The sequence below is a fragment of the Hyperolius riggenbachi genome, chromosome 2 (assembly GCF_040937935.1).
Source record: "Hyperolius riggenbachi isolate aHypRig1 chromosome 2, aHypRig1.pri, whole genome shotgun sequence".
In the NCBI taxonomy this organism is placed as follows: domain Eukaryota; kingdom Metazoa; phylum Chordata; class Amphibia; order Anura; family Hyperoliidae; genus Hyperolius; species Hyperolius riggenbachi.
Genome location: NC_090647.1, coordinates 70,580,890 through 70,592,961, shown reverse-complemented (window position 1 = coordinate 70,592,961; position 12,072 = coordinate 70,580,890). Strand labels below are relative to the sequence as shown.

General features: G+C 45.2%; 1 protein-coding gene and 1 long non-coding RNA gene across 2 annotated transcripts in view; one reads left to right on the top strand and one right to left on the bottom strand.

Moving 5' to 3' along the window:
* The window catches only part of LOC137543898 (uncharacterized), a 66,472-nt gene extending 56,540 nt beyond the window's left edge, over positions 1 to 9,932 (bottom strand). The window contains exons 1-3 of the long non-coding RNA XR_011025657.1: positions 9,846 to 9,932; positions 9,331 to 9,408; positions 241 to 383 (exon numbers count right to left, since the gene is read on the bottom strand). This is a non-coding gene — a long non-coding RNA (uncharacterized lncRNA). The remainder of the gene's footprint in view (positions 1 to 240; positions 384 to 9,330; positions 9,409 to 9,845) is intronic.
* A 495-nt stretch (positions 9,933 to 10,427) lies between these two features.
* The window catches only part of LOC137545539 (solute carrier family 35 member F2-like), a 56,812-nt gene continuing 55,167 nt past the window's right edge, over positions 10,428 to 12,072 (top strand). The window contains exon 1 of the mRNA XM_068266890.1: positions 10,428 to 10,569. Within this exon, the coding sequence (XP_068122991.1) occupies positions 10,469 to 10,569 (101 nt within the window). The 5' untranslated portion in view covers positions 10,428 to 10,468. The remainder of the gene's footprint in view (positions 10,570 to 12,072) is intronic.

Sequence of the window (12,072 nt, the reverse complement as noted above, 5' to 3'; positions counted from 1 at the left end):
TTCAGATCATGGCAGTCGGACGGGAAATTGCATTCTGTGTACCCAGCATGATACTGTATTGTGCGTGGTTGAGGGAAACCTTTCAGGAATCTTCCCCTTGAAAATCCTGGGTTTGCCCCTGCCCCTATTTTTAATTTGCTTCCATGATATGTATATAATGTCTGTGTCATGGTCTTGTATGTAGTAATTTTAATCATTATTGTTCATATATAATAAAGATTATTCTTGTATAACTATTACCTGCTGGTGCATTGTGAGATGCTTTTCTTCTTTTCTGGGTATAGGACAGCTTTACTGCGCAGTCCCGAGTCACTTGCAACGTACAGCGGACCAGATTGGGCTCAGCTATTTCTGCCTGAGCTCGAGTGCTCCCTGTGCTGGAGCTGGGGAAGGTAAATATTGCAGGCGTTACTGGGGATATTACAGATCCTCTTTAAATGAAGGAAATAAGGTTTTTTTTTTATTTAGATATGTTTGTCAGATTATGATGTTTATCTTGTTGTTTCATTCCTTGCAGTATGAACGTCATCCTTAAACAAACCTACAAAATCAAAAAGTAGTGTTTACTTTTAGGCTTCTTTCAGACGGACAGCCGACATACGGTGAGTCCACTGCCTGTCCACCCTGCACTGGCTGGGTGCTTGTTAGTGCTCAGTATCGGCACTAGACAGACGTCCACTATGGAGCATGGGCGTAACAATCACCCCTGCATCCCCTGCCAATGCAGGGGGGGCCCAGAGGCCTTGGGGGACCCGCCTCCACCCTCTCCTCAACCGCAAGAACAGCAAATTAGCAAAAAAGCCTCCCCTTTCGCTCACAAAAACCGTCCCCGTTACCTCCTCCCGCCATACAGAATAGAGAGTAGAGGGAGGCAGGAGCAAGTGTCATTTTTTTCTGCTTCCAGACGCTGCTTCACAACAGAACACTCTCTGCTGCCATTCGCTGACTCCAAATAACGTGACCCTCATGGGGTTCAGGGACCAAGGGGGCCCCATGCTATAATTTTTGCAGGAGGGGGGCCCTATTAAGTCTAGTTATGCCCTTGCGAGTCACATCTGGGCGTGGCTGCAGCTGGACTCAGACGCAACATGTTGCAGTTTTCTGACGAGGACACGCGTGGCTTTACAAACTGAATTTTAATTGCACTCATATGGCGCTCGTGGGTGGCAGACGGGATGCTACACTGCTCAGCAAGCGCGCAGTCCGGGCGGCAGCCTGAAAGAGGCCTAAATGTGTTTTCAGGGTCACGTCAACGACTGAGCTGAATGGAAAATGTGCAGAGGTGATATCCTCATCATCTAAATAGTTGCAGGAGTATTTATGGACTGACTTATACATCAGAGGTGTTTCTGTGTCAGCATATGGAGACTGCTGACTGATGTGTATTTTATTAGCTATCTTTGTACCGCATGGCCAATCATTTAGGTGGAAGAAGAACGCTGCCTACATTCTAGAGTGTTATGGCTAATGTTACAGAGGTCCCAGCTGGTGGAGGGCAAACACAATGGCAGAACACTGGGCTGGCAATAATCACACATGGTTTACCATGCAAATTTCTACCAGCTTGAAAATGTACCAGTCAAACCCAGTAGCTGCTGGTTAATTGATCAGCACTTACTGGGTATGACTGGCTCCGTTTCAAGTTAATGTAAATGTGCATATTTACTCAAACTTCAAATTCATCTCTAACAATAAAGATGGCTTATAAACAGTGGCGTAGCTAAGGAGCTTTGGTCTCCAGTACTCGTTCTGGTTTGAGCCCCCCGCAGGGATGGAGTTAGATGTAATGGGACCCAGGGCCGGATTTAGGCCAAGGCCGCTTAGGCCATGGCCTAGGGCACCACAGGAGCAAGGGCACCAAAGCAACAGGCTTAGCTGGTGCAGCATTTGCAAACTTGCAAATGCTGCAATGCAAGGAGATCAGGCAAGTGCCTGACCGCGGTACACTGCTGATAGCCGCCTGTGCAGAAGCTATTTTGCTCTCTGTGCACGTTTGCATTGTGGCCAGTGGCTATGGACTTGGGCAGCATTGGAGATGGAAAGGAAGAGGAAGCTTCTGCACTGGAGACGAGCGGAGAAATTAATGACACTGATGGCTGTTGCGGTGTGAAGGTAAGCTGGCTACCTATACTGAAAGGGGGGTGGGGAAAGGAGGGATGAAGGGAGTCATCTGGCTACCTATACTGGAGGAAAGGGGGGAGGGGTCATCTGGCTACCTATACTGGAGGGGAAGGGGGAGGGGTCCTCTCGCTACCTACACTAAAGGGGGGGGTGGCTGGTGACAGTGGCCCTGAGCGGTAAAGAGTACAAATCTGGCCCTGATGGGACCCTAGGCAAGGTCGTATATTTGGAGCCCCTTGGTGGTCTTTTTGGTAAGCTGAAGTAGAGAGACTAGTGTGGTAGGGGTGGATCGAAAAAAGGTACAGGAGACAAAAGACGGGAGCCCAATAGTGTAGTATGTCAATTGTAAATGTAAAAATAAGTAAGGTACTACTCACAAAGGAGGGTTGCAAGGGGCAACCAACCACAGGAAGCAGGTGGCGACCATAAACCCGACTCCGCTCGGGGTGGTCCTCAATGGACCTGGATGTGGTCGCACTCTTGAAGAAAAAGGGGACAGGTATCCACCGTGGTAGGAACCCCGTGTGTTTTGTCCCCACCCCTTGGACAGGATATGTACGGGGGTGTTCTTCCCTTATTGTGCAGAAGTAGAGAGAGGTCTAGTGGGCCTGTTGACACCCACTAGGCCCCAAGCAACTGCTTAGGTTGCCCGGTGGATAATCCTGCTCTTGCTCCCCCCCCCCCCCCCCCCCCAAGCATTCTATACATAATAATTCATATGGTACAACAAAATCTGCCAAGGCCCTCCAGAGTATGAGTATACAGAAGTGATCATAACCAGCATAGCACCTTTGAAGAGCTGATGCTTTGGTTGAGAGAGGGACCTTGGTGGGCCCCCCAATGTGTATGGTCAGCTCCTAAATAATAAGTGCCTAGGTCCATCTCACATCGCTGCTAGATAGCACTGTCTGTCACAATGCCACCAGTATGGACACACCTCCCCCACCATAATGGAATAGAAGGGAGGTTGAGTAACAGCTGACCATGCCCCTCCCCAAAACCCTCCCTGAAACAACACAATGTGTGACCACTGGCACTTCCCTGCTGATTGACAGAATGGAAAACTTAGGTAGTGGCTGCAAAAGCTGCCCCTCCTTGTAATTAGAGTAGGTCCACACTACTGCCGTTCCAGATCGGATCCGTGTCAAACGGATTCATTTTTCTGAAAAACAGAATCTGATCTGATCTGGATTGCAGTTCCTGTCCATGCACGCGTCAATCGCGTCGGTATGTGGCAGAACTTAATGGGCCCCTCAAGAAACAGAACTTGAGGGGCCCCCATGCGGCTGTGCGGCTATGTCCGCCACTGGTGCACCCCAGAGGTGGAGGCGGGGCCCACCGGAGACATGGAGGGGGGGCCCCCCGGGGGAAATAGTGACACTCCACCGGGCCAGTCCGACCCTGTTTGTCGGCCTCCGGGCTGTTTAGAAGAACCGAGCGGCGTTGATGGGCGGCGGGACACGCGTTGCTAGACAGCGGCGTGGATGCAACAAAAATGGGCGACGCGGATGCAGCGACTAGCCTAGTGAGAGCGGACAGTGTCCATTCTCATAGGCTTGTATTGGATACATTTTCCCGTCCAGTCCGGGAAAACGTGTTAAGTCCGGACTCTCCGCTACGTTTTCTTTCTATGAAACACGGATCTATCCGTGTTGCCGCACAAGTGGAAGCGGGTCCTATTTTTAACATAGGATATGCTTCCTACATTTTTTAAAACGTATCCCATGGATACGTTTTTAAAACAAGTGTGACCAGGGGACATAGTGCTCACACCAGCCTCATACTCCCTTTGCCGGCCTTAAGTGGCAAAGGGAGTATGAGGCTGGTGTGAGCACTATGTCCCCTCTCCGTGTCTTCTGCGCCTGCGCAGTCCGCTCCGGCCCACGTGGCGGTGATTGACAGCGCAGATCGCGCTGGCGCAGTACAGAGCGAACTCCAGGTCGCTCTGACGTCATCGCCGGGGACCGGGTCGGAGCTCCGGCGAATGGCTGCGGGCAGAGCTGCGGCGAGGGAGGTCCTGGGAGCTTGGGGCTGGAGGAAGCCCTCGGTAAGTACCACTCATTTTACTATATTTGCCCTGATGACTCCTTTAATGACTCCTGACACCTTGAGGTGCAGGAGCTACGAGAATGGATATGTGGAAGGCCCGAGGACAATGAGCAGCGCCAGGACACTTCTAAAAATATAATCTAGCCAACCATGGGCTTCATTTCATGGATCCTCCCCCCATCCTGGTTCACCTGTACTTTAAAGAGACACTGAAGCGGAAAAAAAATGATGATATAATTAATTGGTTGTGTAGTACAGATAATTACTAGAACATTAGTATCAAAGAAAATATTATCATATTTTTGTTTTCAGTTACGGTATATAGTTTTTTTTAATAAAATTGCATCATTCTTTAATATTTGCAGTTTACTACTCAGCATTCTAAATCATTTTACAGAGCAGGTCAGGGATCTTTTGAACTGTCCTCTGCAGTGAAAAAGAAAATATAATGACAGACAGTTGAGATAACAAGCTTCAGAAGGCAGAGCTCTCTGCGACTTTGAAAGTCGTGGAGCTCAATGGCTCTTTTGCATAGATATCAAGTGGAGATTCCTAAATCTTCCTGTACTGGAAATAATATTAAACTAATGTCTGCCCCTAATGTATTATATCTTAGCTGTACTACATATACAAATCATTATATCATCATTTTTTTCTAAAAATAGGATACCTTGTAAAATTTTCTGAATTGGTGCAAGTTTTGATGCACTATGCTTGCAACTTGAGATTGTGCATCCAGTTGGAAAAAATGCAATTCTTCTACTAGGTACACACCATACAATTTTGGGGAAAAAATCTATCTGGTAGGTAAATCTAACAGAAAATCTAACTGAAAATTGTATGGTTTGTACCTAGCATTAGACCATCTTTACAGATTTTTTTTTTGTCAGGAGGAGATTGTGATCAGGACTGCATTAAAAAAGTAATCCACAGCACCATCTAGTGTTTGGAAATAATACACAATAGAAGTACCGAAATGTCACATTTACACAGTACATCCTCTATAATAAAACCCCTGTGTCTGTGCGCTGTCCCTGTGTAGCGTTGTCCGTGCTGAAACGTTGAGCGCATGTGCGCACTGCGCAGCACGGACAATGCTACACAGGGATAGCGTGGGACCAGGGAGCCGAGCAAGCTTTTGTGCGCGCAATTTGCGGCGATTCGCGTTGCGCGCGCAAAAGTCCGCGAACGGCACTTCACGTGCTAACTGTTTAGCACACCCGTGCTAAACAGTTTGCACGGCTTTGTGAATCAAGCCCATGGAGATCAAAAGGACTGCCAGGCAACTGGTATTGTTTAAAAGGAAATAAATATGGCAGCTAACCTAGCCATTTCAGTTCAGGTGTGCTTTCAGCTCAGTCCCCTTCTTAAAGAAACACTGAAGCAAAAAAATAAATAAATTATGATATAATGAACTGGTTGTGTAGTACGGATAATTACTAGTCCGTTAGTAGCAAAGAAAATATTTTCACATTTTTTATTTCAGTTATTTAGTGTTGTTTTATAACATTGCATCATTCTCTAATATTTGCAGTTTACACACTACTCGGCAAATGATTTTACAGAGCAGGCCAATGAACTTTTGAACTGTCCTCAGACAGAGAAAAAGAAAATACAGTGACTGACAGTTAAGATAACAAGCTTCAGAATTCAGAGCTCTTTATGGGCTTGTGCACACCAGAGCGGTTCGAGAGCGTTTTTAAAAAGCGTTTGGGTAATGCATGTTAATGGGATGGTGCACACCAGAGCGGTTTGTTTTTTCCACAAATGCAAACTCGGGGGCTGCAGCATTTTTAAGATTTCTGAGACTTCTGCCTCAATGTTAAAGTATAGAAAAGTGGAAAACCGCTCTGGAAAACGCAAGATCAGAGCGGTTTTCCAGGCGTTTTTGTTACAGAGGCTGTTCAGTAACAGCTTTACTGTAACAATATATGAAATCTGCTACACAAAAACGCTCCCAAAAAACGCTAGGCAAGTTTAGAAAATCTCTCTAAACATGCCTAGAATCGCTCTGAAAATCTGCTTTAAAACCTGTAGCGTTTTGTGGATCTGCTAGAGGTTTTTGGTGTGCACTGGGCCTGAAAGTCTTTGAAAGTCATGGAGCTCAATTACTCTTTTGCATAGATAACAACTGGCGTTTCTTAACTCTTCCTGTACTGGAAACAATATTAGACTTATGTCTCTGTTTCTAATGTTTTATTTCTTAGCTGTACTACACATACAAATCATTATATCATCATTTTTTTTTCGCATCAGTGTCTCTTTAAAAGAAACCTGAAGAAAAAAAAAAAAAAGAGTTTCGCTTGCCTGGGGCCTCTGCCAAGCACAGTGGCTGTCGACTTGTAAGTCGGCAATTATAAAACTTAGCCATGGCGGGCACAGGACAGCTGCAGGGGCTGGCAGAAGCCCCAGGTAAGTGAAACTCTCTAGTTTTCCCTATACCAAGGAATTCTTTATGTTCTGTCACATCCACCTGTGCTGCATCTCCAAGAAGCCATATCCATGTTCAAGAAACCATCAAACACCCTGTGCATCTGTGCGCATGTCCAGTTGCAGCTTTTAGAGAGGGAAGACTGCAGCACAACGGAGGGCAGGCCAACAAAACTGAGGGACCACAGAAATTATGGGGGGGCCTGAAGAAGCCACAGGTACAGCAACTTTATTATTATTTCAGTTCAAGTGAAAGCGATTCTGAGAATAGATGAATTGTAATTGTAAGAAAAGAGATGTGAGCGCCACCTAGTGATGATTAACTGTAATAAGCCAAGGAGATAGAGATAAGCACAGAACACACTTCTTGACACTTCCAGGTGTTTTACAATCAAAAAAGTTGCTAACTAAAACATAAACACATAAGGGCCGGTTCACACCGTATGGATGAAAAACCGATTCATGGAAAAACTGAGCCATCACATGGACCAGTATTGGGCATCAATTTTTCATGCATCCATCGATCCGGGAAAAAATTGGTCCCTCCCCAAACCTGCAGTACATTCACCAAACAGATCTGTTCCAATGGAGCAATGTGAACAGATCCATTCGGATCAGTTCCATTACAGTCCGCTAGACAGTGTGAATCGGGCATAAGAAATAAGTCTCAGCATAACCAGTCTCAACAGACAGCCTCGTACACAAGGCGGACCTTCTGGGGATCTCTGTTGCCCAAGGAATTGTATACTGATCCCTGCCGGGCAGCAGGGCGCTGTACGGATAGAAAGAATATAGAAACTGGCTTCTCAGTGCACCACAATGTAGAATGCAGGATACACAGATATTAATCAGAAGAACCTCATGGCTAATGGCTCTTTTGGCTATACAAAAAAACAACAACTTTAGGGCCCTTTTCCACTAGCAATCACTAGCGTTTGCACTAAACGCTAGCAATTGTGATTCAGCAAAGTCCTAACCTTTCCCGGCGATTGCGATTATAATTTTGCTGTGCAATGCACTGCATAGCAAAAATCACTCTGCGGCACGATCGCGCTTCAGTAAAAAACGAGTTGCGGTAGTTGAAATTACCTACCACGATTCCTATATTTTGTAGCAAACCCTAGCGATTTTAAAATCGCTAACGATTTGCGATTCAGCATCGCAATCGCCTCTAGTGGAAAAGGGCCCTTATTCACAGTTCACATTACAGACACAGGATGTAGCAAAACACTGCACACACTGGTTATAGCTTGTAATGCATATCACCTAATAGATATACACATAATAGACTGTTGTTGCTAAATACACGTTCCAACATGTACAGACACATCATCAGCCTTCCAGCTAGTGACAAGTCTGTTGCTGTGCATCGGAGGGGTGTAGGAAAGATTAGTAAATTCCTGTGCATAGAGGAGCCAAGAGAACAATGTGGTCATGTGGTGCTCGGGTGCCAGGGATTGCTGGCATGCAGACATTGTGCATGCGCTGTACACATGCTGGTGTGACTCCTGATTCTCGTCAATGGCAGTCTTTATCGTCCGCCACGTCCGAGTTCAGACAAACGTGTGTACATAGACAAACATCAGCATAGCAACTATATGATACATTAAAGGTGCCTGCTAATGATACAATCTTGGCAAATGGATATAGTAGAAGGGTAAAATAAGGGTAAAAAGAGTAAATATACTTTGAATGGATAGCCCTTCATATTACATAGAAGTTGTAAGATTGTACAATCAGGATTGTATCATTAGTGAGCATCTTATGCCTGGTACACATGATGAAATTTACCCATCAGATCGACAGGAAATTTACTGTCGTTCGGTAATTTCTAACTGGTCTCAAAATCAAACCTTTTCTCAATCGAAAGCAGAATGGACATGTTGGAAATTATCAAACGACTGGAAATTTCTTATCGATCTGATGAAAAAATTGCATGGTGTGTACCAGTTCAGCGGAATATAATCCTGCATTTCAACTTTGCTCTAAAACATTATTTACAGCATATTATATGCAAAAAGCATTTTTTTTTACTAGACCAGCATTGGAAGGGTTACACACAGAGGTTTTAAGTTCCGAGCAGACGTTCAGATAGTTACATTCTATTTAGTTAGATGTATCTATTGATAAACAGTTACACACTCTTTGGCTGTCCTCCAACTCCTTCTCAGTGAGAGAGATGAGTCACAATAAACACTTAGATACATTTGTGTAAACAAAAAGTATCTAACTCAAGTTCGGATGCATCTGCAAAAATCTCCAGGGACTTTAAAGCCCTGTGTAACCCTTCCAATGCTGGTCTAGTAAAAAAAAAATGCTGGTTGCATATAATATACTGTAAATAATGTTTTAGAGCAAAGTTGAAATGCAGGGTTATATTCCGCTTTAAAGACACCTGAAGTGAGAGGGATATGGAGGCTGCCATAAAGTATTTCTTTCCTTTTAAACAATGCAGATTGCCTGGCTGTCCTGCTGATCCACTGCCCCTGTTAGTTTTAGCCTAAACAAGCATGCAGATCAGAAGTTTCTGACTGAAGTCTGACTGGATTAGCTGTATGCTAGTTTCAGGTGTGTGATTCAGATACTACTGATGCATGAAAGATCAGCAGGACAGCCAGGCAACTGGTATTATTTAAAAAGAAATAAATATGGCAACCACCATATTCCTCTCATTTCAGGTATCCTATAAAGGGAACCTTAACTGAAGTTAAAAACAAGAGTTTCACTTACCTGGGGTTTCGACCAGCCCCTTGCAGCCGTCCTGTGCCCACACCGATCCTCTACGATCCAACATTCTCCCGTCTGGACCTGGTAAACAATTGGTGTCAAGAAGATATTGATTATTTACTTGAACTACCACAATTTGTACAGTGTGTGCCTAGCATTAGGCTCTGTTCCCACTTGTGTGCCTGACCGCGTGCAGCCAATGGGTGGCGACAGTTTAGTATCCACTACGATGGTCCGCTGTGGTGATGCACACTCCCCCATAGACTATGTGGGAAAATGCATCGGGATTATCACAGACTGCACAGAAGTGCGGTCTGCTTACTGCAACGGATCCCACAGATCCGATGCAGCGTGACAAGTGTGAACAGCTCCATATGTATCAAGTAAGAGCCGTTCACACTCGATGAGCGGAGAATGGCCAAAAATTGTCAGTACTCCGCTCTAGTGGGAACAGAGCCTCAGTCTTCGATAAGCTCAGAGGCCTTCTCCTATTCCCTTTTTTGGGTGATCATACTAACCACTTGCCAAGGACTGTATAAAAAGCCAAACTAATGGATTTCATTAAACCTCATGATAAAGACAGTATTTTTGCCAGAGTTCAGTTATTTGTCTCCTGCGTTCTATGCCAATAAAGTTTTGTACTTGTATAACGGATTTCTGAACAGGCATTTCACAGAATGCAAGCGGAGGAACTCTGACCTTGAGTCAAGATAACACTCAGCAGTCTAGTATGAAAATAAAACACTTTACACAGAAAAAGAAATCATCATTGTTTCCCAGTAAACTGCAGCCGGGAAGGTTATTCACAGTCTGACTTCCTTTCGAATACAAAAAACACACCTCAGGAACAGCTGGAGCTGCAGCTACTATTGTGGCATAAACACAGTTTCTGATGGGTTAATTAGGTCATGTTCTGTGTTATCTGTATAGAGAGAGCATACTGTGCCAGTGCCTAATCCCATCTCAGTATCTCTTCCCATAGGCTCATAGTACAGAGCCTCCATGAACCTTGTCAGCGCAGTTAATGATTCAGCAATTCATTATAAAGTGTACTATTGGCAGCTGCCTCAGCATTCTTCTCATTTGACACACGGACTTCAGTTCCCCTTGTTGCAGCTCATGAGGAGAACCGCTGAGAAACATGGATCTTATAAACACACACGAGAGCACGGCCATCTCCGAGCCCAGAGAGAACCGCATCTCAGTGGCGCTATCGAAGTTCAGGGAGAGGGTCTTCAGGTGGTACGTATACACATATGATCTGATTATTGGGACTATCTTATCCTATACATACCTCCCAACCAGGGGAAAAACTACAGGGGAGCAGCTCCTGAGACCACAGGGCGGCCCAGAGCTGTAACGGGCCCCAACTACTACTTCAATTCCTCTGATAAAGAGATCCATTCTTCAGATCAGGTGTTGTGGCTACACTTGTTATGGGAGTGAAGATTACGATGCTCACACTTGTTTTATGACCCTTGCGAGATGGACCCTCAGGCTGTGAGGGTCACCAGGGGATAACAAGGGAAAGGGCAGTGGCGTAGCTAGAAAGTACGGGGCCCCATAGCAAAACTTTCATGGGCCCTTCTAACGTAGGCATTCTTTAGCTATGCCACCTGCCCCTACCCTATAGATATGATTTAATTGGAAATATACATTTTCGTGCGACCTATACTGCATATAGTCCATGGGCAAAGTTAATAGTAAATACATCTGGTACCACCTGCCCTGCCCCCCCCCCCCGCCCCTCCTTTTGCAGCTCCTATGGCTATTGCTATGCCCCTGGGAAGAGTGTGAATATTGGGTGCGTCCAACAAAGTTTTGCTGGGGGGGGGGGGGGGGGGGGCAGGGGACATCATTTATAGTTACACCCCTGCTCCCAACTCTCCTTTTTTTGGGTTGGGGGAGACAGTCCCTGTCCCCTTGGTTGTCCTTGTTTGAGCCCTTTTCCATCAGCTGCCTAATGATTTAATTATCAGGGCACCTGCGCAAGGGTACCGGAATGAACATGCAAATCTCAGTGCCCGCTTTCCACAGTTGCATTTCGATTAGTGTCTGTTCAGGAAAGTGATGCATGCTGCATTTTCTTGTGCATTTGCGATTGGCCTCTAGTAGATTTTTCAATGGCTGTTGAATACCGTAACAAAAAAAACAAAACGCACTTGCTTTAAATGAAGAAAATTGCATGAAGAATTGCATGAAGAAAAGGCGTGTTTGCAATGGCGATCGTGATTTTCGGTGTAAAGGGACTCTAAGGTTTTGTTCACATTGTGTTCCGTTCGCGTGTCCACTTTGGGCGGGTTTTGTGGCTTTTCTAAGCGGTTTTGCCGGGCGAATGCGGGTTTTCACTTCCTGATGTCGGTTAAGGGTAAATAGGGCCTAAAGGAAATTGAGCACCTGGGTTTGGTTTGTTTCATTTCACGTAAAACAAATATATAAGATGAACCTCACACTAAGGGCTTGTTCACACTATGAGAGCTTTTCTGGGCGTTTGTGATTTTAAAAGCTCTTGCTAATGTTATCCTTTGTGAGTGTTTTGTAAAAATCCCCCATTGCATTGCATTAGCAAGAGCTTTTAAAATCTCTAGAGTTTAAAAAGCTCTTGTAGTGTGAACGGGCCCTAAGGGAGGGCTATAAATGCAGTGGGCTTTTGGGTGATGGCAGCAGCAGGCATTTACTTACTTCTTTGACTGAATGTATGTTTCCTGCCTTCCAAGATGAAAGTTATTTAGTCCCCTCTGTGAG